General features: G+C 55.0%; 1 protein-coding gene across 1 annotated transcript; it reads right to left on the bottom strand.

Moving 5' to 3' along the window:
• Positions 1-1,183: 1,183 nt before the first annotated feature.
• Positions 1,184-22,225, bottom strand: LOC122389327 (platelet binding protein GspB-like). The gene is made up of 18 exons (XM_043381218.1): positions 22,093-22,225; positions 21,734-21,828; positions 21,466-21,533; positions 20,964-21,033; positions 20,666-20,751; positions 20,073-20,205; positions 19,243-19,407; positions 16,181-16,350; positions 15,465-15,564; positions 14,359-14,492; positions 9,430-9,531; positions 8,876-9,035; positions 7,966-8,106; positions 7,288-7,460; positions 6,635-6,836; positions 6,134-6,326; positions 5,805-6,024; positions 1,184-5,402 (listed from the first exon to the last, which is right to left on the bottom strand). Exons 1-18 carry the CDS (start codon positions 22,208-22,210, stop codon positions 2,303-2,305), a joined length of 5,430 nt encoding a protein of 1,809 aa, XP_043237153.1. The 5' UTR covers positions 22,211-22,225; the 3' UTR covers positions 1,184-2,302.
• Between the last annotated feature and the right edge of the window lie 4,832 nt (positions 22,226-27,057).

The raw sequence follows: 27,057 nt of genomic DNA, 5'->3' as shown, positions 1-27,057 counted from the left end.
CCTCTGCGCCGGGATCAGCTCACGTGCCACTGAGAGCCTGCACTGAGTCTGCAGGGTCGGTGACGCCCAGCAGGGATCAGGGTCCGGTGGTGCGGTGCAGAGGCCAGGGCATGCCGTCGACTCCGTCCCGCGCCGGTGACCGATCTGCCGGCTTTTGTCGCCACCACCGCGCCGCACAGAGCGCTGTTGACGGTGATCGGAGCTGTACTGAGCTCTGACGGGGCGACAGAGGAGGGGAGGGGAGGGGAGGGCTGGACCTCCGCCGGACCATCTATGGATACATCTCCTGAGTCTTTGTGCTTTGGAGACGTGAGGAGAATGCTGGACGAGACTGAGAGGCCCCACAGGGGTCAACGTTTATATGACACTCCTGGTAATAACGATTACGATCCGCTGCGAATAATTGTTGGCGGTATGTTCTTATCTCAGTCGCTAATCGTCAAAGCCCTGGCCTCCGCGATCTAAGCTGTCCACTGTCAGAGTGATCAGTCAAATACCCTCAAACTGGAGCCTGAATCACGTGGACTGAACTGAACATGCGCGTCCCCACCAAATACGGCCGCGCCGGCCTGCCCCCCCCCCCCCCCCCAGCCGCTACCCTTCGTGGCTCGTCTATTTTTGCTGGGATACCTCAGTGTCAGTCGTCAGCCCCTTTCCGATCAGCATATTGGGCAACGCTGTAGCGCCGACAGTGCGCAAGAAACGACTGCTTTAGGGATTCTTTGTCGACCCCAGCGCCGCACAAGCATGGAGGCGGTGCGTGGCATCGGGCCTTTCAGGGTCAAGCTGTGACGGTGGTGATGTGGTGACGTTAGTGAAAGTGACATGTGCTGTTGGTGACGATGGTGACATGCAGTGATGCGTTGAGATGTGGCCAGACATCAGCTAATGAGAGGATATGCCCACAGCCCAGAGACGATACGACTCCACCAGTTCCTGCTATGGTTCGTGGGCTGTTATTGTTATGGTGCGCCATGATCGGTGAACGCCTCCCGGGACAGATGTTGGGTGACTGTCGCCTCCGACGGGACCTAGCTCCCGCTCCAGCCGTGGTCAGCTGATCTGTGTATCCGGCGAGTATTTTCCGCCCGATATACCGTCTACCATAGTCCATACGTGGTATCATATCGTGGACATATGCACTTGTGCATATCGTAATGCGATAAAGCAACACGCGGCTAGCCTCATTATGCGAGTTTATTTATGTAAAAAGCTAATCTCACGATGCTCCGCACGGTAAAACCTTGGTTGACTCGGTGGACATAATATGTGTAAAAAACGGAACTGGCGATTCATAAAAAAAATATACAAAAACATGCAGTAGCAGCTCTCTAACAGCACAATTTCTACAGCAACCATCGCTTCGGAGATACTCTCCTGGCCCGTAAGCTCAATCCATTCTCCCCATTATACTATTATCTGTCAAACAGCCCTAACAGACGACAGCAGCACAGTCGGAGCCTCGAACGGCGACGCACCAGCAGGCACAGGCGCCCTGAGACGGGCCCGGCGAGATCAATTCAACCCAGTACAAAACTGACAACGCGCAAAAAACCAGCCTGTAAAGCCCTTTCACTGGAGTCGTCAAAAATGCCAGCGCGGTAGCAACAAAATTGAGTGAAATGCCCGCGCAACGTAAAACAAAAATGTCACGACTTCCATAAATCTCGTTCATCGGGACTACAAGAGTAAAAAGCAGTAATAAATAGAAACGCGCCGCCCCGCCAAATCCTCACGCAAAATATACAGCCGGTACGCATTAGATAAAAAACGTCGTTGACAAGAATTCCGCAAATCAAGGAGATTCAAAGCTCACAACCCGCTCGTAAAGAGCACATTCTCAACTGACATTGACTTAAAGCAGATACAAATTCCCCAATTACAGCCGGACCCCGCGACACGTTCAGACTAGTCTCCAGAACACTCATCAATCATCCTTCATCACGTTTCTCCAGGCGCCAGCTTTTGATATCACCCGGGGCTCAGACGGCTCCTTACCGTAGGAAAGTCGGGGGCCCAGCAGCCCCCACCGTTTGCGCGTACTGCGGGGTACCCACCCCACACAACTGTCCGGCGGCCGCCGCGACCCAGCGGAGTCACAGTCGGAGGGTCGCCGAGCACTGTATGGAGGCAGCGCGGTCCGCGGCGGCCCCAACCCGCCGGAGAAGACACCGTGACGGTACTGCAAGGCACGCAGAGTACTGCAGAGTGAGTACCGCGGGTACCGCCGGGTTCCAACGAAGTACCGCGCCGTACCACACCCAGCAGGACAGAGTCTAACGAACAGCGTCCGCGACAGGCGCTACGACTTGGTCGCCGGCCTGGCGCCGCCCGGCCGCGACGACGCCGAGCTTTTGGCCGCGGCTGCGCTGACTTTGGCCGCAGCGGCGGCGGCGCGGGCTGCCGAGGCCTTGGTGGGCGCCGGGCCCACCCTGGCCGCTGCGCCCTCCTTCCCTCCCGTCTTCCCCGCGCTGGGGAGAGATTTGGCCGCCGCCGCCGCCGCCGAGCCCGTCTTGCCACCCGTCTTTTCTGCCGAGTCTCCGGCTGCACCGGCCGGCCGACCTCCCACTGCTGTCTTTTTCCCTGAAGCGCCACCGGCTGCTTTCGTCCCGGCCGCGCCGCCCGCCGCCGCCTTTCCGGCCTTCTTTGCCGCCGCCGTGCCGGTTTTCTTGGCCGGTGTGCCGGTCTTGGCGCCCGGCGCGCCGTCACTGCGCTCCGAGGACGGAGAGTTGACGTTGGAACGCGAGGACGTTGTGGAGGACATGGACTGCTGGGAGGACGCGGCCGACAGCGAGCCGGGACGGGAGGACGACGACGGAGTGGCGGCCTTCTTCGAGGACTGGCCGGCTGGTTTGGAGGACTGCGAGGATGAGGTTTGTTTGGAGGATAGTGCCGATGAAGCAGGCTGCTTTGAGGACGTAGCAGAAGCGGGTTTCTTTGGTGCTGATGAGGAAGACGCGGCGGACTTGGCAGACGTCGTCGATTTCACGGAGCGGACTGAGGCTGGAGACTCGTTGCTGGCTTTCTGTGAGCCACCGGTCTGCTTGGCGGGCTGGGACTGCTTGGCAGAGCTGCCGATAGTAGTACCGCCGCTGACGGCTGGTGCCGGGGCGGTAGAGGTGGTGGTAGAGAGGGCGGTAGAGTCGGTAGAGGCGGTGGTAGAGAGGGAAACAGAAGCGGTGGAAGCGCCAGTAGAGGCAGCGGCCGACCGGGGCGTCGGTTTGGCGTACTCGGGGATCGTTTTGTCGGGTTTTGCCGCAGGTCGCTGCTGGCTGGCCGGCGCCACGGTCGCCGTCGGTTTCTGAGCAGAGACGCTGGCCGACAGGGGACGGGAGAATGTCGGCGCCAGCGGGCTCGACGACGGGATCGGGTTCGCCGTGAATTTGGCCGCCCACGGGAGCGGCCGCCGCGACTGGTAGCCAGTCGGACCGCTGCCGCCGACCGCCGTCGGATCCGCCGCCGAGGGCTGCGTCTCGGCAGTGCGGTTGGACGTCTGCTCCACCACCGGTCTCTCCTCGACGATCGGCGACCAGGCCTTATCGGTGCGGCCGGCTGCAGAGGAGACGCGACTCACGGTCGGCTGTCTGGAGCCCACCGATCGCCACGGAGCCGTGTTCTGATACAGCCGCGTGCCGTCCAGCCCCACACCCGGCTCCAGCATGCTCCTCGGTCGCGGTCGCTCCTCGGCGGACGCTCCCTGTACCTCGTCAATGGTGCAGTACAGGTTATCCGTCGGCGTTACACCGCCGGCCGTGTCCATATTGCAGTCGTCGTACAGCTCTGCGGCGTTGGGCGGCCGCGGCGGCGGCTCGCTGGGCCGCACCAGCAGACTGGCCGGCCGCAGCGGCCGTCCCACGTCCGAGCTGGTTCTCACTGGGGGCCTCTGACCTCGCCGGCCGCCCGGGGACGTCGGCAGCGTGCTGAACTGGCCGATCGGCTGCGGAATCGGGTTGGAGATGCCCAGACTGCGCACCTTGTCCCGGTCCAGTTTGGCCGCCTTAAAGCTCTGGCTGGGACGGAGGGACGACTCGGCCGCGGCGGGGGGAGAGTCGGGGGCCTTATCACCCCGCCGGAACACGCTGGCCACACGGGAGAGGGTCGAGGGACGCGACCCGGCTCCCCCGGAGGACGATCCGTCCCGCTCCAGGGTCGAGCCGCGCTCCGACTCCAGGGTTGAAGATCGGCTGTCCGGGCCGGACGGTCGCGGACTGGCCGGTGCCGAGTCGGTGCGGCTCACTGGAGCGAACCGCACCTGGGGCACGGCCGGCGGCGCCGGCGCGGCCGGCACCGACTCCGAGCGCTGCACCAGGGGGATCCGCTCGGCGGCCGCCGTCGGCTTCTCCTGCGAGACCGGCTTCTCGTCCCGCCAGAAACCGCTCTCCAGCAGTGAGCGGATATTTGGCATCCGGGAGCCCGAGTCTGCTGCCTTTCCCGTATTCGTCGCCGCTGTCTTCTGTCCTGGCGCCGGCGAGGGTTCCGGAATATTAGCGTACTTTCTATCCATTCCGCCGTTCACCGGCTTTGTGTCAGTCCCCGCCGTCGCCTTGGTATTGGGAACGTTGGCGTACCTCTGCGCCGGCGGCTCGGCCGGCGCCGGCGGCTCGCCCGCACCGGCCGCCGGTTTGTCCTGCAGTCGGCCCGCGGCAGCCTTCACCTGTCCGGTGACGGCGCGGGTCGGCGGCGGGCCGGTCGGCCGCGGCGGACCGGCCGCTCCGCGCGACAGGAAGGCGGCACGCGCGTCGGTGGCGGACTCGGGGCCGGCCGCCGGCCCCGACCAGCCGCCGGCCGTCACAGAGGGGCCTGCCGCCCGGACCTCCGCCGCCTTACCGCCGTCCGGCCGGGACATCCCGAACGTGGTCCGACTGCCGGAGCCGGCGGCCGGGGTCGAGTTCACGTCCGCTTTGGTCTGTTGTTTGTCCACCATTCCGAACGTGGTTCGCGGCTGCTGTGAGGACTTCAGCGCGTCGGCCACCACTTTCTGAACGCCAGAGCCGCCGCCGGCCGTCTGGCGGCTAGGGCTGGTGGTCGAGGCGCCAGAGCGCTGTGCAGCTGAGGGCTTAGTGCTTGGCTCCACCTTGCAGACCTGCTTGTCGGAATGTTTCTCCGCCCCCTGCGCAGCTGCTCCCGGCCGATTCAGGAGTCTCCCCCGCCCCGATGTGTTGGTGCCCCGACCACTGTTTGAGGAGGCGGGGACGCTGGCGGGCGGCGGCGGCCGGGCCGGCGCGCCCCCGGTGTCCGGCTGCAGCTCCTCGCCCTCCTCCCTCAGCATCATCAACGGCACCCGCACGGGGGCCATCTGCTCAGGCGGGCCGTCGGTGGCGGTAGGGGCCCGGCGCACCGAGCGAGCCTCGCCGCCGCCGCCGCCGCCACCTGCGGCTCTGCCACCGGCGGTCGGCAGCTTCCTGGAAATATCAGCGCCGCGTCAGAGGGATGGGTTATAGAGTCACTGACTGACAAACTACCAGAGACGGCCGTCCTCGCACCGAACAAAGATTAACTGGTCAAAAAGCGTCAACTCGCCGGGGACACACTGGCGGCAGCCCGCTAGCGTCGACGGTCAGTTCGGTTTTGCCGTCGTTTTTGCTCCCTGCCGGCACGGCTGGATGAAGCGTTATCTCAGACAGCCGCGTCCCCAGCCGGCGTTTTTTGGTAGGCTAAAACCACCTGCCCCGTTCTCCACACTTCCGAACAGCGCTACCCGCCGCCCAACATCCGCCCACGTCCTTTTTACCGCCTAGCTCACAACCAAATCTGCGCCACCGTAAAACCGTCCTCCGTATTCCCTTATACATACAGCCACGTACCGTCTCAGAGCTGTCAGACCGGGCAGGGTTGGACAGCTGGGCAGCCGGATGCTGGCGCGGTTTGGCAGCTGACAGCTGGGCAGCCGACAGCAGCCGGCGCAGCTGGGCACCAGCTGCAACGGCGACAGACCGCGGCGGCGGCAGCAGAAGTACGCAGCGATTGCCACAGCCAGCACCAGCAGCACGAAGATGCACAGAATAACGGTGGTGGTGTGGTCCACTGGGGAGAGAGGGGGAACGTCACAACGCGTCACGTCACCCCTACCCCAGTGACAGTTTCTCTGTATGTCTAGCCCGGCTCGGTACAGGCCCTCCCCCGCCCTACTCACCCGCGTCACTCTGTATATAGGGGCCACTGTCGACGCTGCCGCCGGAGCCCGGCTGGGTACAGTTGGGAGGCGCCCAGCCGGGCTGGCAGTGACAGTTGCCGCGGGAGTTGCACACGCCGCGGCCGGAGCAGCCGTCCGGACACATACCCTCCGTCACTGTGCTGACGGACACACACCGCTGGTCCACGCACATCTGAGGGAGCCGGGGGACGGAGTTAACAGGAACACACCGCCGGTCGCGCGCTGGTTTTAGAACAGCTGTATAACTGAGAGATGTTCTGAGCCAGCCTACAAGGTGGCTCGAAACGTTCGGTGCAGACGTGAGGCCGTCGGCGGAAACGAGCTGCTACGCAGCTTCACACCAACCTAGCGTACTTATTATGGCAACTGATAACGTTCGATTTGACGACTCCAGACTTAAGACTGCGACAACTATACCGATACGATATAAGCAAACGCTGACAGTGGTACCGAACCTCGCGTTCGTCCGTCCGCTCTGACCTTGTCGGGTCCGCAGGGAGCGCCCTGAGGCACCAGGCCCGGGTCACGCTGTCTCAGACCCAGGTCGACGATGGCTGTGCGGCACGTCTGGACCTTTCCGGCCGCCTTGACATAGGAGACGTTCAGCTTGGCCGACGACTCGACGCCGTACTCCAGGCGCTCGTTCAGGTGGACGCAGTGGAGGCGGCCGCAAAGCGCGTCACTGGAGGGCGAGACGCGACAAATCGTCACTGAGCGTCACAACACGTCACAGGGCGGTCACTGAACGTCACAGCTCGTCAATGCGCATATACCCGTTGGCGATGGTGCAGAGTTGCCGTTCGAGACCTCAGTCAGCTCGTTATTGACGTCACTACATAGCGCAGCCGGGGCCACGCCGCTTCGCTCACGCTGGACATGAATAGACCAAGACCAGACTGACTTCATAACACTGGTTTTCAAACGCCACAATACCTGCGGGCCGGCGCGGCGACAGCGTGCCGGAGCCATATCACGTCATTGGAAGCGCCGCGGCGCAGTGCTGACACAACACGCCATTGCTGGAATTAGGCCCGACATCTACAACTCCTCAGTGCACCACTGCAGCCCCCCCCCCCCCCACCAACCCCTGTCCGCAGGCCCTGTAAACCCCTAACCTGAACACCCCTACCTACTTGTGTCTGCAGGCCGTGTAGACCCCGGCGTGCCAGTCGAAGCCGCAGTCGCCCAGGTGGTTGCCCTCGACGTTCTGGTGGTAGCACTGTTCCACGGAGCTGTTCCCCGAGGGACCCCAGAGCAGCCGGCACTGGTCGTCCCGGTCGGAACACTGGCCGTCATAGCAGTGAGCCTGGAGCCCAGCGGGGGGGGGGGTGGGAGGGGTGAGAAATCACAGCCGAGACAGGGCTGCCAATACTCGCTGATCAGTGAGACAATATTCTAACAAATATCTTCCCCAAAATCAGCAATAAACATGAATGTTCTATATCAACCTTGCGGTGGGAGTTCCTTGGGCAGTTCGCTCCCCGTTTAAAAATTACGTATTTGAATGTAAGAGCTGCATGTAAAGAAATCACGCATTGCTTTCAGCAGAGCACTGCGACCGCAAGCTTGACATGGAGCAGACTATAGTGCTTAATTTATTAAGTCATTTGTATAGAATTATTTGCCCATGTATTTGCGAGTTACGATAAAACTGCTGTGAGCTAACAAGTGAACCGGAAGAGATGACAGGGTAGTATCCAAAGGTAAATATTTCTTTCTCCGATGCACCCCACCTTTCCCGAGGTCACCACCTTTCCCCAATGTTCCCCACTTTTCCCCAGTGCTCCCCACCTTTCCCCAATGTTCCCCACCTTTTCGGAGCCGCAGGAGAGCCCGTTCAGTTTGTGGACGTCGCCGGGACAGCGATTCGATTCGCCCGTGCAAAACTCGGGCAGGTCACACTCGCCGCGAGCTGGTCGACAGGGCGAGCCGGCGGCACGCGGCTGACACGTCTGTCAGAGTCAGATGGGAACAGTCTGTCAGGGTCAGATAACACACAGACTGTCAGTGTCAGATAACACACAGACTGTCAGTGTCAGATAACACACAGACTATCAGTGTCAGATAACACAAAGACTGTCGGTGTCAGATAACACACAGACTGTCAGCGCCTGACACAGAGTGTCAGTGTCAAATACATAGCACACAGACTGACATTGTCAGATAGCACACAGACTGACAGTATCAGATAGCACACAGACTGTCAGTGTCAGATAACACACAGACTGTCAGCGGCTGACACGTCTGTCAGTGTCAGATAACACACAGACTTTCAGCAGCTGATATCACAGGAGCTATCACGTCCGTCAACGTATAACTAAAATGCAATATTCTTAACTTCATGACAAACCAATATGACCAGTTTTTTATCGGAAAATGTCCTATAGGTTAGATGCAGTGGCAGAAACAATCTGTCCCTGGCGGACCAAAGCTGCCTCACACATATCATCAGCTACCCGTGACCGACACAGCCCCTATCAGAGAGCCCAGCTGACACCCAGTCTGACCCCTGAAGCAGTCTGCACCCAGGAGGCAGTCTACCCTGGCTAACACGTGCAACATATACAACAGACACCTCCCATCCATCACAGCTCCTCACTCAGCCCCAGCCATCCAAGGCCAATCGCATTCCACAGATCACCCTTTCCGAATGACCTCAGAGTTTAACGTCACGCGCCGCGGACATTCCGGGCCGTAAATAACGCCGCTGGGCCGGCTCACCTGCGGGTCGCAGCAGGCGCCGCCTGCACAGGTGCCGTTTCGCCTCAGCCGGCACGTGAGGGGATCACAGCAGGGGGTGGTGCAGTCGGCCGGCAGGCCGCAGTCACACTCCTCCTCTGTCTCCAGGAAGCCGTTACCGCACACAGAGCCCGACAACAGACTGGGGGGAGAGCGGGGTCAGCAGGACGTCACCAGTCAGCGAGTGGTGCGGCTCCCTCCCATAAACTCACGGCTCTGTGGGTCTTCAAACCCTAAACTCACGGCTCTGTGGGTCTTCATACCCTAAACTCACGGCTCCGTGGGTGAATTCGCGGCTCTCCGGGCCTCCGTCCCTAAACTCAAGGCTCTGTGGGTCTCCGCCCCCCTTCCTCCCAACTCACAGCTCCCAAAGTCCGTCCCCTAAACTCACAGATCTCAACGTCTCTGTCCTCCAAAACTCACGGCTCTGTCGATCTCCGTCCCCCAAACCCATGACTCCGTGGATAAACTCACGGTTCTGCAGGTCTGCATCCCCTAAACTCACGGCTATGTTGGTCTCCGTCCCCCAAACTCACGGCTCTGTTGGTATGTCGTGCAGGCAGTGGCCCAGTCCGTGTTTCAGCGCCCGCTTCAGCTGCTCCCTACTGCAGGAGCTCCACTGCGTGGGGCCCACCGAGCTGTAACACATGACCACCGAGCTGTAACACTCGGCCGCACATAACGCTGTAACGCGCCCCCTCCCGCTAGCGCCGGCGGGAGGAGGGGCGCCTCTCCGGGGGGATCGGCCCGGCGCCCGGACCACCACAACCGTCGCCTCAAGAACCGTCGCTACCACCGCAACAGGAACCGGAGAAGCCACGTGAGAATCGTCTCATGGAATGCGGAGGGGCTCCGCACCAAGCAAGCGGAGCTCCAGCGCTGGCTCACGACTGTCAGAGCGGACATTGTGGCGATACAAGAGGCGCAGCTTCCCGAGGTGGCTCCGAGGCTGGCCGGCTATCAACCCCCGGTAGTAGTGCGCCGTGCGCGAGGCCGTACAGCAGGCGCGGCGGTGAAGGGCGGAGACGTCTGCATGTACGTGCGGGCAGGCCTACACTTCACCGTCCTGGAGGGCCCGTTCCTGGCGAACACGGACGACACGACCGAGATATGTGGCGTTCGGGTCCTCGGCCAAACCCCCCTCGACGTCATCAACATATACAGACCGCCCATCCGGGCGACGGGAGACGATCGACAGGACCACTTCGACCCGCACTGCCTCCCTGACGGCCCCCGAGTGCTCCTGGTCGGCGATGTAAACGGACACCACCCTTCCTGGGACGACAGCTGCGAGGAGGCTGATTCGGTCGGGGAGCGCCTGGCCGACTGGATGGAGGACATCGGGTGGAGGCCCCTCAATAGCGGCGCCCCGACCTTCATCAGTTACCGGACCGGGAGTCAGACGGCCCCCGACCTCGCCGCCTGCGGCTTCGAACTAGCTGCCAGGACCCACTGGATGCGGGGCTCCGACCTCGGGAGTGACCACCTCCCTATGGTGGTCGAACTCCGTGGGGCGGATCCCCCGCGAAGGAAGAGGAAAACGCGGTGGGCCCACCACAAAGCCGACTGGGTCGAGTTCGGGAAGTCGTGCGAGGCAGCCCTCTCCGTTCCGGCCCCCCCACAGGCCACGGTTCAACTTCTGGCCACCCGATTCACCGCAGCAGTCCAGGACGCCGCGAAGGAATTCATCCCCCGGGGAGCTAGGAGAGACGCCAAACCGTGGGCACTCCACCCGGATCTCCAGCTGGCGATTCAGGAACGCCGGGCAGCCAGAGACAACGTGAAGTCGGGAGACCCCCAATCGAGAACCCGCTGGATTGAGGCTAAGCGCCGGGCCAACCAGGTGGAGAAGCGAGTTACCAGGGAGCAATTCCGGGACTTCGTTACCACCGAGCTGAACCGACCTACCAGCGTGGGCCGAGTCTCCCGGCTCCTGAAGAAGTGGGAGGGTGCCGTGGACGACGACCACCGAGAGGGCGAGGCGATGCGGATCGGAGACCGGTTACTCGTAACAGCCGAGGAGAAGGCCAATGCGTTCGCCGCCCAGTACGCTCATGTCTCCCGCCAGGTGAGGGCGCCGAAGATCGACCGAGCTGCGCGACGACGACTGTCGGATCTCAAACCGCGTCGCTGCGCCGACTGTGACGGCGACCACACCGGGTGCTGCTCGCCATTCTCCGAGGAGGAGCTGACCAGAGAAATACAACTTCTCCAACTGAAGAAGTCACCAGGACCAGACGGGATCACCAACGAGATGATCAAGCACCTCGGTCCGGTGGCGCGCAGAGCCCTTCTCCGCGTGATTAACCTCTCGTGGAGAGTCGGGGAAGTCCCCCGGGAGTGGCGCGCGGCCACCGTGATTCCGATCCCCAAGGCCTCCAAGGACAAGCGTCTGCTGACGAGTTACCGCCCGATCGCGCTCACAAGCAGCGTCTCCAAGCTCGCCGAGCGACTGATACTAGCTCGGCTTGCGTTCGTGGCGGAGAGTCGCGGCCTTGTCCCTGACGAACAGGTGGGCTTCAGAGCCAAGCGGTCTGCAGAAGATAGCATTGGCCGGCTCGTCCAGAACGTCCAAGACGGATGGCAGCGGCCCAAGCATGACAGGCGTGCTGAGCGACCGGACGGCAGCACAGCCCAGAAGTACCTCCTCACCGCGTACGACTTCAGCCGAGCGTACGACGTGGTAGACCACAAACTTCTGAAGCTGCGCCTCCTCGAGCTGGGCCTCCCTCTGTGCCTGGTTCGCTGGGTGTGGAGCTGGCTACGAGACCGTCGAGTGCGAGTTGAGGTACAGGGTGCGCTCTCCAAGGAGCGGATCTTCCGCGCGGGCCTCCCTCAGGGAAGCGTCCTGTCCCCCCAGTTGTTTTTGTTATGGGCGGCAGGACTAGCCGAGGCCCTCCGCGCACCTGGCATCTCACCGTACATATACGCTGACGATACTGCTGTGCTCAGCTCCGGCAACACTCTGGAGACGGCGATACAACGCGCCCAGACAGCGGCTGATGCTCTAGCCGCCTGGGCACACCGAAATAAGATGTTGGTGGCCGGAGAGAAAACCCAGCTGCTAGTACTGTCGCAGAACGCCAAGGACGCCGTCGGGTGCACCATCAAGGTGTCAGGGAAGACGGTGCGGGCGGGCGACTCACTGGTGCTCCTCGGCATCGAGTTCGACCGCCGACTCCAGTTCGGAGCACACTGCCGCCGTCTGAGAAGACGAGTCCGCCCCCGCGTCGCCCACCTGAGACGCCTAGCCGGCCGCAGCTGGGGGCTGGACGAGCAGGCTCTAAGAACAGTCGCCAACGGATATGTTCGGGGGGCTCTGGAGCACGCTGCCGCTGCATGGCTGCCCGCAACCGCGCCATCTCACGCCGAGCTCATTGAGCGCGAGATGAGGGCGGCCGCGCGGATCGTCACCGGATGCCCCCGCTCCACGCCGACACACGCGGTGATGGCGGAGGCGAGGCTGGCCCCCATGGAGGAGCGGAAGAAAGTCCTCGCCGCTCGGCTACTGGGTCGTGCCCTGGCGTTACCGCCGACCGACCCCCTGCGCAGGACAGCTGAGGCCTCGGCGCCCTCGCGGCTGTCTTCTGTGCGGGGGTGGCGAACGCTGGGCCGCCAGATGCTGGCTGAGGTGGAGGTCACCGCACCGATCGAGCCGGTGCTGCCTCCTCGCATCCCGCCGTGGGAGCGCGGAGGAAACGTCACCTTCTGCCTGGACGTGGGGCCACTACGAACCGGTGCGACAGAAGGAGAGAAGATACGGGCTGCCACCCGTCATCTTGCCGCTCTACCACAGAGAGCAACCTGGTTGTGGACGGACGGCTCCGTGGAGGGTGGCGTCAAGGACGGAGGCTCTGGAGCAGTAGTCATCTGGTCGGACGGAGAGGAGGAAGACCTGAAGACACCGGCCGGACGACACTGCTCCAGCTACCGAGCAGAGATGCTCGCCCTGGCGTCCGGGCTTGAGCACCTGCTCGACAATCCACGAGACCGTGACATCCCCATCGTGATCTGCACGGACAGTATGGCCTCCCTGGCTACCCTCCGGGCGGGGCCTACCGCGCAGACGTCACCGCTAGGCGTCAGGATCTGGCGGGCGTTCTCGCGGCTGTCCCGGGAGGGTCACCGCCCGATTCACGCTCAGTGGGTGCCTTCCCACTGCGGGATCGAAGGCAACGAGCGGGCAGACACCATAGCAAAGGAAGCGGCGGAGCTACCACAGGAGGACATCCCCGTCGACTCCAGGACCATCTGCCGAGCAGTAGCCAGAGCCGCCAGAGAGGCTACTATCAAGAACTGGCCAGCCGGGTGGTTCCGGTCCGTGATGGGCGACCGCCTACCGCCCCGAGTTACCGGCTTGGAGCGGTCCAGCGCGGTGGATGTCCACCAGCTGAGGGCCGGGCACTGGTCTGGTGCCCGGTCCTACCTGCACAGAATCGGTCGCTCCCCGTCTCCGATCCCAGGCGGATGCCAGGGGTGCAACAGAGATGACTGCAGAGAGTCCTGGTGCCCCCTGTGCCGGGAGGAGCCGGACAGGCCGGACCATGTCCTCCTCCGCTGCCCCGCCCTGATGGGGACGAGATCAAGGACGTGCTACACCATCCACCCGGAACCGGAGGAGGTCCGGGAGACCGCCGTGGTGGCGGCCCTGGCGGCGGCCGCCAGAGGCGCCCAGAGCCGTCAGGCTACACTTCATTAGAAGCGGAGGGAAGAACAACAACAACAACAGCTGTAACACATCGATACTCCGTCAGAGACAGTCTCGGAGACAGACGGGCGCACGCGGAGGTAGACAGGCAGGGAGAACTCTACCATGGTTTGGTCCACTACCGCGGTGGATGGTGTACATTTGACAAAGGGCGAAGGGCGAAGTAATTATTGAACAGAAAATCAGTGATGAGCATGACATTATAATGAAACTATAATAAAATGACTGAATGCCTGAAAAAACTTATCCCAGAAAAAAAAGAACATAAAACGGTAATTGTCCAACGCTTAAGTCTAGACTAAGTAATAAGTAACAGTCACCAGACGATTCGCGATTTTTCGACGGTCCAGGTCAAGGCTAAATGACAGACTCACAGAGCTATGATTTCTAGACTTAAGGCCGAAACAGACTCTTTCCTTATTCAGGAAATCACATGCGGGAGCCTATTCAAATACATTAATTCTGCCCGCATCAATCGCATGCGGGAAGTGCGTGCGATTAATGCAAGCGTGCTTCCATGTATTTGAGGCTCTCACATGCAATTTCCTGACTGCGGAAAGAGTCTGTTTCCGCAATCAGTCAATGAGCCAACTCTCGGTATAGATCTGTTCAGCTGAGCCGACTCTCGGTATAGATCTGTTCAGCTGAGCCGACTCTCGTTATAGATCTGTTCAGCTGAGCCGACTATCTGTTCAGCTGAGCCGACTCTCGGTATAGATCCGTTCAGCTGAGCCGACTCCCCGTCTGGAATTATTACCTGGTGGAGGCGGCGTACATGACGCAGCGATCGTCACGAGCGGGACACTCGCACGCAGGGGTGTCGTGTTGGAGGCCCAAATTGTGGCCCATCTCGTGGGCCACGGTCGACGCCAGCACCGCCAGCCGGGACATCTGGCGGAGAGGACGGGAAACAGCCGTCCATCGGTCAGCTAACCAGCCCGGGATCGGGCAAGTGCCGGTGAAATGTTTCCAAACATTCAGTTCTATCAAAACAAAATGTCACATTCAGATATTTACCTTAGTTCAAGGATGATGACTATAAACCTACGCGAAGGAACACAAAACACAGCTACCAGCCTCGGCTTTTCTAGCGCGCCCTGCCGCCTCCCGCGGGCCCTGGTAACAGCCCCCTGTACGGGCCGCCCGGGTCACTGGCGGTCGGACCGCGGACCGCTGCAGGTCGGCCGGCACGCACCGGGCTCAGCCGACCCGCTGCGGCCGCTGACCGCACGGAGAGCATACAGAACACGCTGCACAGCAGTGCATAACAACAGTGCACAGCGCGTGCATAACAGCGCAGAGCGCGGCTCAAGGTCACAGCCGGTCGCGCGGGGAGCTGGGGCCTGGTAACTGGCGGCGGGTTGAGCACGAAAACAGGCACCGAGCGAAAATTGGATGGATCTGTACCCGCGACAGGAGAAATACGGCAACGGCAGCTAGCCGCGCATGAAAGTAGGAATGCTAGCAAAATCGTTTAGCGTAGCTTTGGAGCAAAACGAGCCATCGTGCTTGTTTCCTTCTCCATAACATATTAACTCTCTGGAACGCAGGTGTTTTAACGAACTGCAAATCGAAATCAAATGCGAAGAAAGGCATGACGTATGTTCTTTGTGTAGCCGAAGTCCCAGCTGTTAGTTGGCACTGTAAATCACGCCCCGTCGCGGAAATTCCACAGGGTCCTAATATCATCCCATCAATCCCAGCCTGTCATAGCGCCTGTGGCACCATGTCTCACGTCCTCGCTACCCTCCCTATTCCGGCCTCACAGCAGGACACCTGGGCGGTCCAGCGGCCCACCTGTGGGGACGGGTCCCCTCCCTCCCTCTCCCTGCCCGGTCGGCGCCCGGCCTCTCCCCTCCTCACCTTCATGGTGCGATCGGTGCTGACTCCGCCGCTCTTGTCGGACGTGCACATGACGTGGTCGCGCGCCTTTCCCACGATCCCACCGTCGAACTTGGTGGCGCTGCAGCACACGCGGAGGGGGCAGGTCAGCCACCGAGGGGAGGGGGGAGGGAACGGGCTCAGGACCGGTCAGTGGCACACAGCAGCTCTCACGGATGGTAAGAGACGGGGGGGGGGGGGCAGGACGTGGCGGAGCCACGGTAGGAGGGTGTCGGGGGGGGGGGGAACATGTATTGTATGTATTGTATTGACAATCGCCGGCACTCCACAAACACAGTAGGTAGTGGCTGTTCCGTGTCGTAAGTCACGAAGGACAAGGGTTGGTCGGCAAGATGTGAAGGCAAACAGGGTTGAAAAGATGGACGAATGTGTTTAAATAGAAAGGAAGCGAAAATCCAACAGTGCAGCGCATGTGGCATGGTGCCTAATTGGTGATGACACAGAATATATAACCATTAACCAAGTATGATTTTCAGGATAACGAACTGTAGTGTCATTTGATTTATGATTTGTATGACGATTGATCTATCTATGAAAGCGAACTATGATTGTACGATTATATGTATGCTAGCAGACTAGCGTGGCCTTTGCTGTTTGAGTTCCAAAGCAGATTTACGTCAAGGCTCATGACGCGCCCATCCAGTGTGACCGCTCAGTCAGACCCCTCCTCTCCTCACGTGATCAGCTGGGCGTTGTCGCTGGGGATCTCACTGGCCAGTCGCTCGCGCCGGTAGAACAAAAAGTTTGTCAGCGTGTCGTCAGCGTTGGCAGAGAGGGTGATCTGGTCCCCCTCCGACCACACGTCTACTCCGACCAGCGCCACGAATATGTCCAGCGGCGCGAATATCTGCCGGGGGAGCAGCCCGGTGAGATGTGGCGCTTAGCGGCAGGCAGAAATTTAAGACGGGGCGGGGCTATCGTATCCGAGTTTATCTGGGTATTAAGTGGCGGTACCTTTGGTCCTTTACACCACCTGGCGAGGATCTTGCCGACATAGAGATACGTTTCTAGACCAGTAGATGGCCCTAGCGCTGAACGCCGGTTTGTTGTCATAGGACAAGTATCACATTTCCCCTGTCCATCCATCTGCTAGCGCAGAGGGGTTGGACTGCCGGGCCGCCCCTCCCCATCCGCCCCCCGCGAGTTCGGGAGGATTGGCACGGGTCCGCCGCGCCGGTCAGGCAGGGCGGAAAGGACCAGATGTCATGCTTTCAGTCGAACCACATTGGGCCGAACCCGCGCCGACACACACGGATAGGGAAAGACCGGAGAAATGTAAAGGCTAACAGAATGAGGTACAGGAAAGCAGCTTCAGTCACATTAGTGTTAGCTTCATTAGTCCCCGCTTGGGGAAGTGGGACGTTTTTTGGTCAAACTTGCAATTTTTGCCCGTAAAAGTGCCGCGAAACTTGGCATAGCTTTTCATACATCAATTTCCAATCGTGTGTGAAATTTTGGAACCCCGGTCTCAGAAGTTTTGGTCACCCAGTTCAGGTATATCCTAGGTGCTCGAAACTCGGGTTATTGCATGAGCTATCAGCATGAGCTACAGCTACACTGTATAGTGCCGGACTATCGCATCAGAAGGCACAGAAGAATATGCTTTATAAAACATTTTTTTTTTTGCAATTTTGTCACCGCTTCAGAGCTACAGTAGATGCCCAAGTCCTTTGAAAGTTGCTGTGCACGATGTAATAAGGCCATTGGTAGCTACAACTTGTATGTCTCGGAATCTTATAAGTTCATCCGGACTTAAATCCCCCAAGAAATCGTTCGGGTCGGAGCTTTCGAATTGTATCACAAAACTTCGTCAGCGTGTCGTAATCGGGTTCGGGGGTATCGGTCGCAAAATTGAGGACGTTTTGCGACCGATTGGATTCCCCGTGATGAGCTACATCGAAAAAGGTATACCCTTTTTATGCAAAAGTAGGGGAGAGTGGGGAAAGATGCCCAGGGGTTTACAATGTCATAAATTATTCGAAAATGACAATCGGAAAGCAAAAACGTGGAGTTTCAACGGAACCCGACATCATTTTTTTCCACAAAATAACACACTTTTGTGCTTGAAATATGATAACTTTTTTGCTATAAATCATTTTCCTGAAGAAGTGCAAGGGGGCATCTTACCCCAGAGGGTGGAAAAGACGCCCCCTGCGGTTGGGTCAGATGCCCCTCCGCACTATAAGTGACAAAAATGGGCACGTGAATTGCCTGAACGGATCAGTTACATTCGAGTCTGCGGTAGACAATTAACCCGCGCCCCGTTGGGCTCTGCCGAGCAACGCGCCCCGTTGGGGGGGGGGGCATTTTGGCCCCCCCCCCCCCTAAGATCTCGAGAACCACGCAACCTAGCGACAAGCGGCAAACGGTGTTGGATAGCCCTATCAGGGAGCTACCTTGTGACCCAATTTTGTGGACCTAGGTCAAACCGATGACGTCACAGGTCAGGTTAAAGGTCGAATTTTCACCGTTTACAGGCATTTCAAGAAATGCGCTGTAAAATCGAGTAAAATGCATTTCATTGAAAATCATCGATGGGGAAATGTTCTTCAAACACATCTATATTACTATTTGAGGTCACTGATACCAGGTCAGGTCACAGAGGTCAGGTCAAAAATGGCAGGGTATGAAAAATACCCTGCCAGGGCGAGGGTTTTGACATAATAGTCGAACTGATATTTGGTCTCACGTCACTCAGGGTCTATGTCTCCATGGAATCTGTAGGCATTGCTGGTTATTTTCATTATTTATGTTCAGTACGGATTGCCCAGCCCCAGGTCAGGTCAAATACGGGCTACGGACTGCCCAGGTCAGGTCAAATACCTATTGTAAAAATATACCTGTTCGCTGTTCGCAATACCACTCACACAAACTTGTGACATCTTTCAAAGTTGCTAGTTTCTCACAAGCTCTTCCCGGCGTACTCCCGATCAAGAGTGAGAGGCGCGCGATAGGAGACGCCTGGCTGGGCGCCGCTCATGGATAGATCGTGGGATGAGTCTCCGACCCGTCTGGTCACGGCGAAACTTAGCAGGGAGGGTTCAGAGCACCTCGACGGCGGCCGAACGCTAGCGGAGCGCCGTAACTAATGGTTGTGACACTGTGTCAACAAGCGCCGCTGAGTGACGGGCCGAGGGGACCGTCGAAACGCGCGGGCCATACAGCCAGAGACATCTCTCGGCGATTTTATGAACTAGCTGTGCAATGACTTTCAAATGAATAGAACTGCATAGTGATGCATGCAATGATGATTCACTCTGCAGGATTGTGTAGAGAATCGATGTCTTTACGATTCCTAGCAGCCACATTTTTGAAATTGTTGTCATGGCTTTCATGCAATGCACTGCAAGATGAAAATTGTATCATGCAAAACATAGTACAAAATTTGAAAAAAGACTTGCTAGGAAATGTTTTCCTTGACTTCGTCAGTCCAAAACTGCAAACATCACAGTCGTACGACAATCCGTTATTGAGTTCTATTCGTTTGAAATTTTGATTTTGCAATATGTTTATCTAAATTGCTCAGTATATGTGGATTGCAGAACAACGGTAACCACTCTGTGATGACGAGGTTAACGTCCTTCATAACATATCCAAAAACAAAGGCAATCGAAGCAACGATGCTCTAGATATTTACGAAAAACGTTTCTCATAGCGTTACGCGTGAAACGCACCCTTAAAGGCGCCGTAACTGACCGAGAGCACGACGTTGGCGTCTGTCTGACGCACCGGTACTGACCGAGTGCACGATGTTGGCGAGCTGCCTGACGCGCCGGTGCACTGCGCTGAGGTCGTAGCCGCTGCGGCGGTAGATCTCGTGATCTACCGCCAGCACCAGCTCCAGGTAGAGGGAGTTGGGCCGGGCGCGCAGCGGCCGGCGGAGGGGTGTCGTCTCGCGCCGCCGCTGAGGGACAGAGGGACGGTCAGAGGGATACAGAGGGGCCGGAGGGACGACCACAGGGACAACGGATGGACAGACAAGGTCGGAGAGACGGACAGACAGGAGCAGGCGGGAACAGCAGGGCATTTAGAAGCAGAGGAAGACAAACAAGAACGGACGGTGAATTACAGAATCAACGCTGCTGTGCAAAGGCAAAAACCATTATGTCGGGTCAGAGGCCATTACCTTAGGTCAGAGGTCACCCGAACATAATGGGTTTTGCCTTTATACGGCAGAACGGTGGTTGATAATCGTTAAGCAAGGGGGAGGGGGAGATAGAGAATAATGAATGGTCGGCTGGCGTGCTAGCGAATGAATGAGTAGAGATAACACAAAAAAAAACAAGGCTTGATTGTCAATAAAGCATGTTATAACCGAATGCGATAAAGTAGTACATATATCTCAATGGCATATTGCTGGTGATAATAACCAAGGAAACATTACAAGACGTAAAGGCTTCTACACTAATGCATGTTCAATACCCATACTCCTCGCTAAATAAAAAATATCAAGCACTATAATTGAAACAAACACCTAACTAACCATATTCTCCTCGACACACCGATTCACTGACAGTTTGTCCCGAGTCCCACTCGCGTCCTGCCTGCCGACCCCGGCGAGGGACCTACCCGGCGGGTGGCGCGGCGCGGCCTCCTCAGCTGGCCGGCGGTCAGTGCCGGCCCTTCCGTGGCCTCCAGCAGGTAGCGTCCTCCGGCCGCCGGACTGAGCACCATTGTCCGGCCCGGCTCCGATATAACCGCGCTGCGACAGGGAGTCGGGGGGAGTCACGCCGACATACCAGCGGGAGGTGCAAAACGATACGATTACACGGAGATTCGATACCGGAGTTATGATGCTTAAGTTTCAAAAGTCAGTGTGATGCCACTTGTATATCCGAAAGAGAATACTTAGGTCAAGTAGGTCGGAAGTAAACAGAGCGAGTGGACCTGGCTATAAAATGTGAGTTTCATTAAGTTACATAACCATAATGCTCAATGTGCAATAAAATCATCGTGACTAACTCAACTGGATCAACAGGATTGACATTGAACATTCATTCACGGCAAAGCTGCGTGTTGGACGAAAAGTTACCAGCTGTAAACAACAAAAGTATGATATGCATAATACATATGACATTGCTCATGCCAGTGACCCAAATTGCACATTAGCACTGCCTGGCGGCTACTGTAACTGTCCACCACTCGGAACTGTGAGTACTAACCTGATGACACCGTCACAGGTGGATAGGGCCGCTGAAGATCCGCCGGCGCCGCGCACTGAGCCCGTGTACAGGCACCAGTCCCGCTCCTGGTCGGCCGAGAGACAGGTCAGAGGTCACCATAGGGCCAGCACAGAGCTACAGAGTTTAGCTCGGCACAGGGCATGGTCACTGGTCAGCAAATAAAAGCCACGCCTAGTCATCCAAATCAGACCATATTTACATCATTAGTCAATCAACAGGAAAAATCAATGATGTAACAGAAAGCAATTAGGGGCTTACAATTAGACCTCATACTTACATGTGGCATGGGATGTTCCTTGACATATGCACCATTTTTCTTGTATCTAAGCATGCTTCCTTCTACGTAGCTGGGGAAAAAACAAGACATACATTGAACACATCATCATCACTCTGTTTATTACTCAAATGCCACATAGCAAGGATAAATCAAGTTATAAAAAGTACATAAAGCAATTATATGAAATGCTAGAATGACAATGAAATCAGATAGTTATGCATACCTATCACAGCCTAGTAGCACAACAGTTTATTAAAGGTCAATACAAAAAAAGTTGTGACCTAAAGCTAAAAGGAATGCAAGTTAACATAACAACTAGCATTGGGCAAAGTTTAACTTATCATCTCACAACATACTTATCATTTCCTACCAACCCACCTCCCATCCCCCCCCCCAAAAAAAATTGAGTCCAGGTAGAGTTACATGTGACTGATCAGCAGTATTCAGCACACAAACTGCTAGCCATGTACCTCCTAATTGAGATTGAAGGAGAGTCACTCACCTATTAGGCCAAAGGTCTAGTATGTAGTTCTTCCTGTGGTATTCAAACTGAACACCAAGCACATATCCCTGAAAAAAAAACAATTTGATCAAATTATGTTGACTGAGCCAGAAACTAGGTATAATGTACATTGTACCTATCACACCATTATGCAAATGATTAATAAAAGGTAACATGAGCATCAATATCAATTCGAATGAAAATGCTTCTAAGAGAGCATGCTGTAAAAGGGTTATATGTTGTATTATCAAGTAGAAATGGACCTTACCTGCTTGGATGGCTGAAAACTTTGACTGGTGTTGTATATAACCCTCAAATCTATAATGGCAGAATTTTGGATGGTATCGCTGGCATTGTCTTGACCTGAAAAGAATGAATGCCTTTTCAAGTAGGTAGCTAGCAGTTTTGCCACAGTGCATAAATTGGCATGGCATCACTTAAGTGCTTAACATTCATGACAGATGCATTTCAATGAGACACATTCCACATGTGCTGAGATTTTTCATGGATACACTGACTTAAACCATTTACAAAAAAAAAAAAAAACAGATTAGCAATGCTTATTTGGTGAACAGCTCACACATTAAGTGATCAAGTGGAAAAAACAGCAAGTGGAAAAACACTCACCTGGATTATGTGATATCACTAGTTTCCATTGATGTAGGTATAACATTAAGACATATATAAAGTGTTTCATGTTTGCTTGAACTCCATGAACAATTAGAATCTGAAAAAGACAGCCCATCAAAAGACCATAATAATCACAATTCACAACATAGACATCATTTACAAAAATGGATAACCTATGAAAGCATGACTGGAAGAGACATCACACTAGAAATGCAAAATTCAGCTAGCATCATCCAGGTAACTCCTGACAAGTAGGGGTCCTGGTCAAGTTTCTGTGGCCGCTGCGGCTTCCAATGGTTGAAACTGAAAGGCATGGCTTACCTAACAGGCCAATCAGGTGACACAGACAGCAGTTGCCGCTGTCCTGATTGGCCCGTTAGCTAAGCCTCACCTTTTTTACTGTGGAAGCAGCAGCGACCGGTCCACAGACACTTGAACAGGGCCAAGTATTGCCAATCTATATTAATATAGAGCTTCCCAGTTCCAATGCATAAATGATTTTTATGCACAAGATTGCTGATTAGAGCATGGAGCATGGGAGCTCTAATCAATCAATGTGAGTGTTGAAACTATTCATATAGGCTTCAAGGTGCAATCCCAGACAACCGACATGCTAAAAGGTTTTCCAATGTCTATTTTTAGTTTGAGCACATGCTATCTTATTTTAACACACACTCATGTCAAAAATGTACACCTCTCTGAAATTTGGTACCTTTGAATCCCCACTGAATACAATACAAAGTATCAGTACATATTGATATTAATAAAAGGTTAAACAGTAATCTTAGACTAAAGCACCTGCCCCTCTACACTGCAATTCAAAATGTCAGCCGCAGCTGCATCAAAGCTGACAAGCTAACTTAAGTTCAACTTTTTGCATAAAATACCATAACCTCTACCGTATGACTGTGCCAAATGCCTGTTACTGAGACCCTGCTGGCTGACGCAGGGTCTCGGTGGCCTACCTATAAATGGGCCAAACTGAGAGGATAAGATGAGTTGGCCGAAAAGCATACTTGTCATTCACCGGAGTTAAATTGCTTAGTATAACTCAAAATATGTGACTGAAATGTTGACCTCCTGCGTCTGACTGGGTTTTGTACGCGGCTGAGCAGTGCTCTATTCTTACCAAATGTAATTGTCAGAAAATGCAATGCATTTGGCATGCCACCTCATAAAGCACATTCCTGTGTTGATAAAAAATGGTGAAGTTGTAACTTCAAATCAAGATTTTCTCACATGATCTGTTTTAAGAGAGCTATTGGGTAGCAAATGATATTCATTGTCTACTGTCTAGTACACCCACTAATGCGTACAGCTTATTCCAACTGTACATATGCCTACTTGTGTACGCAAGTAACGACGGTATATAGGGCCTTGGTAACGACCATACTCCCAATCCTGCACTGTTTTGTATCAAATAATCCTATCTTCCAGCCAGCCCGGGTGTCCTGAAGTATATGGTGCTATACATCAGTATCTTCATCTCACCATTATATGTTTCGGTATTGGCCTTTGCTCTCTCCCGGTGGGGCGGCCTGGCGAATCCTCGGGCTGCCGTCTGGGGGCCCGGACGCTTTTGGGGGGGGGGGGGGGCGGTTGGACGGGGGTTGCTGCCCCTTTTCAGCTGCTGCCCCCTCGTCTCGCTGGTCGGGTGTGATCCCTCCGCCTCCTTCGGTTGGTGGTGCGGGGTTTTCTGCCGGCCGCCGGCGCGGCTGCTGCTCTCGAATCGGGCTCCTTTCCTTTTCTGGGTGTGCTGGCCCTACCCGTTCCGGGGCCCTCCGGACCCGCTTGTGGACGGCGGCGCCCTCGTGGTGCTGGCGCGCTGCGGGGGTGCCCCCGACCGTGGGCGGCTCATGGGGGCTGCTCGTCGGGTGCGGTTTGCGCGCCTGGGGGTGGTGGCGTCTGGGTGGGGGTGGCCGCGGTGCCGCCGCTGACGCGTGGACTGTTTTCCGGACCACTGCCGGGTGGTGCTTTGGCTGGCTCATCGGTGCGGCTGCCGCTAGGTGGCGAAATGACACCTATACAGATGGCGGTAATGTAGTCTTAAAGTAGCCGCATCCTTGCACTCTGCCTAGCACTCTCATAATCATTGAGCTCGAGCATTGGGCCCCCGCCCCTATGACCCATCCGGGCCAACCTGGGTACCGGTCCCACTGGAAAGGGACCGGTCGGCCGCCCGGGCGGGCGGGGCGCCGGCCTGTCGGGTCGGGTCGGCGCTCCCCTCGCCCGGGCGGTGGCTAGGGGGCACCCCCGGGAAAGATGTTTTTTCCGGGGGTGCGGGCGGGGGCTCGCGGCCCGTCTGCACCCGATGAGCCTAACACTTGCATTCCTTTCTTAGAGTGTTATGCATATACTTTATGCACAATTTATAAGATGCTGATTTACATTGTGAATAATGTAATGAGCACGTACTTAGATCCCGATATGTTGACATAGCATATTTCTGCTAGTACCTACCCATACTGATATTCATATTACCCACTCATCCCAAGCACAATCGATTGCTTGCTGAGTTTTTTTTTTCTCTTTCTAGTTACATACTCTGTGGTATAACCCTAGTGTTGTATGCCACTGACTAGAATTAATGACAATGAACTACCATTGTTATATGACAAGGTATTTCATCCATTCCAAGATACTGATACTAATCTTGATCATGATGTTAGTAACGAATTCGAATCTATACGAACCAACTGTAAATATTACACTGTCACAACAAATAACAACACCTTTTCTCAAGACATTGAGAAACTTTCTATATTGCACCTCAATACTCGTTCTCTTTTAAGTGTTGAGAAATATGAAGCCCTGAATACCTTTCTGCATTCAACTGGTACACAATGGGACGTGATCTGTGTATCCGAAACATGGTTACACGATGATGTTGATAAATATCGCAACATACCTGGCTATACAGCATTCTTTCAAAATCGCACAGGTCGCACAGGTGGTGGCGTAGCTGTATATGTTCGTACAGCCAGTGTAGTTTCTACCATGCGTGTTCCCATTGACTGTCCAACTGGTACGGAAGCAGTAATTCTGCAGTGCTGTCTACCTTATTCTAAGGTAATTCTTGCACAGTTCTACAGACCCCCTGATACTTGTCCAGCTCGTTTTTGTGAACAGCTGTCAACTATACTCGACTCCATGGATATCTCATCCAGCACAATGATCGTCACTGGTGATTTCAATTTTGACCTTTGCACGCTGGACAATGATCATGATGCGGAGATATTCTTTAATATGATGTTGTCCTATGGCTTTCTTCCTCTTATATCCCTCCCAACCAGACAATGTGAAACAAGACTATCTCTGCTAGACAACATATATTGTAACAACACATCACTTGCTAACGACACTGGAGTAATTTACGATGACCTATCTGACCACTTCCCAATATATGTCACCCTAAAAACATATAAACCAAGAAATACGAGACCGAAGAAACAAATCACATCATTTAATTATAACAGAATCACTGACCTACGAATGCATCTACAATCTGATTTACTACATCTCACTGATGTAACTGATCCTAACTTAGTTTGTGAAAAAATAATTCGAGCCTACTCAGATGGAATACAAAAGTTCAGCGCAACTTTTGTGCCGTCGCGGAAAAATACGCCTATAAAACCCTGGATCACGCCTGGTATCTTGGCCTCGATAGCCAGGAAAAATGAATTGTTTGTGTCAAAAAACAAAGAGCCGGTGCTTGAAAATACCAACAAGTATCGCAGATATCGCAATTTACTTGTGAAAATAATAAGAGAGGCAAAGAAAGCATATATTGAAGCTAAACTTAAAACATCGGACTCTAAGAACACGTGGAATATCATCAAAGAATTGTCCACGGGCTCCACCGAAAACATTAAATTACCTAATGCGTTCAAAACCAACAGAGGCGTGGTGCAAGACACTAAAGACATAGTTGATAAGTTTAACACATTTTTAACGAACATTGGAAAGGAGCTGAAAAGTAAAATAAGAGATACTGAATGCAACCCAATTGATAACCTCCCTAACTTTGTGGGAATACCACTTCATCGATTTTCTCCCACGAACGAAGATGAAGTAAAGAAGATCGTAAACAATATGCGTAATGTGGGAAGTGGCCATGACAACATTAATACTAAGATATTTAAATTAACGTATGCATCAATACTTACTGAGATTGTACACTTCGTGAATCTCTGCCTTGATCAAGGTGTGTTCCCCACTCTATTAAAAAGGGCTGTTGTAAAACCAATCTTTAAGTCTGGGGATAAACAGTTATTCAACAATTACCGACCAATTTCGCTACTCCCGGTTATCTCGAAATTATTAGAAAAAGTGATTTATGCTCGATTAAGTGAACATTTGACTCAAAATAACATCATTTGCGACAATCAATTTGGTTTTAGGCAAGGTATGAGTACCTACATGCCTATCGTAATTCTCCAAGAAAAAATTGTAAGTGCTCTTGAAAACAACCAAAGCACATGTGGAATCTACCTTGACCTCCGCAAGGCATTCGATACGGTGGATATCGAAATATTACTGTGCAAACTGTATAAATATGGTGTATGCAATGAAGCACATATGATGTTAAAATCATACCTCAATGAACGCACTCAATGTGTACAAATTGATGATACTCAATCATCTATTCTTCCGATAAACATCGGAGTACCACAGGGATCTATTCTAGGTCCACTTCTTTTTATATTGTACATAAATGATTTTATCTCCATATGTGATGACCACATATCTGTACTTTTATAAGCGGATGATACTGCCATTTTTATAGAAGGTGAAAATGAAAACGTACTTCAAGCCAGATTAAATATACTAATGCCTAAAGTTGCTGAATGGTTCGCTTCTAACCAGTTGTCCTTAAATTCTGATAAATCGTATTATCAGATATATGATAATAAACGAACAGATTTTGAGCTAGCAATTCAAATTGATGGTGCTGGAATT

This window comes from Amphibalanus amphitrite, unplaced genomic scaffold (assembly GCF_019059575.1).
Source record: "Amphibalanus amphitrite isolate SeventyFive unplaced genomic scaffold, NRLGWU_Aamphi_draft 000354F_arrow, whole genome shotgun sequence".
Classification (NCBI taxonomy): Eukaryota; Metazoa; Arthropoda; class Thecostraca; order Balanomorpha; family Balanidae; genus Amphibalanus; species Amphibalanus amphitrite.
Note: the sequence above shows the minus strand (reverse complement) of the source record. Positions and strands in the feature narration are given on the sequence as shown.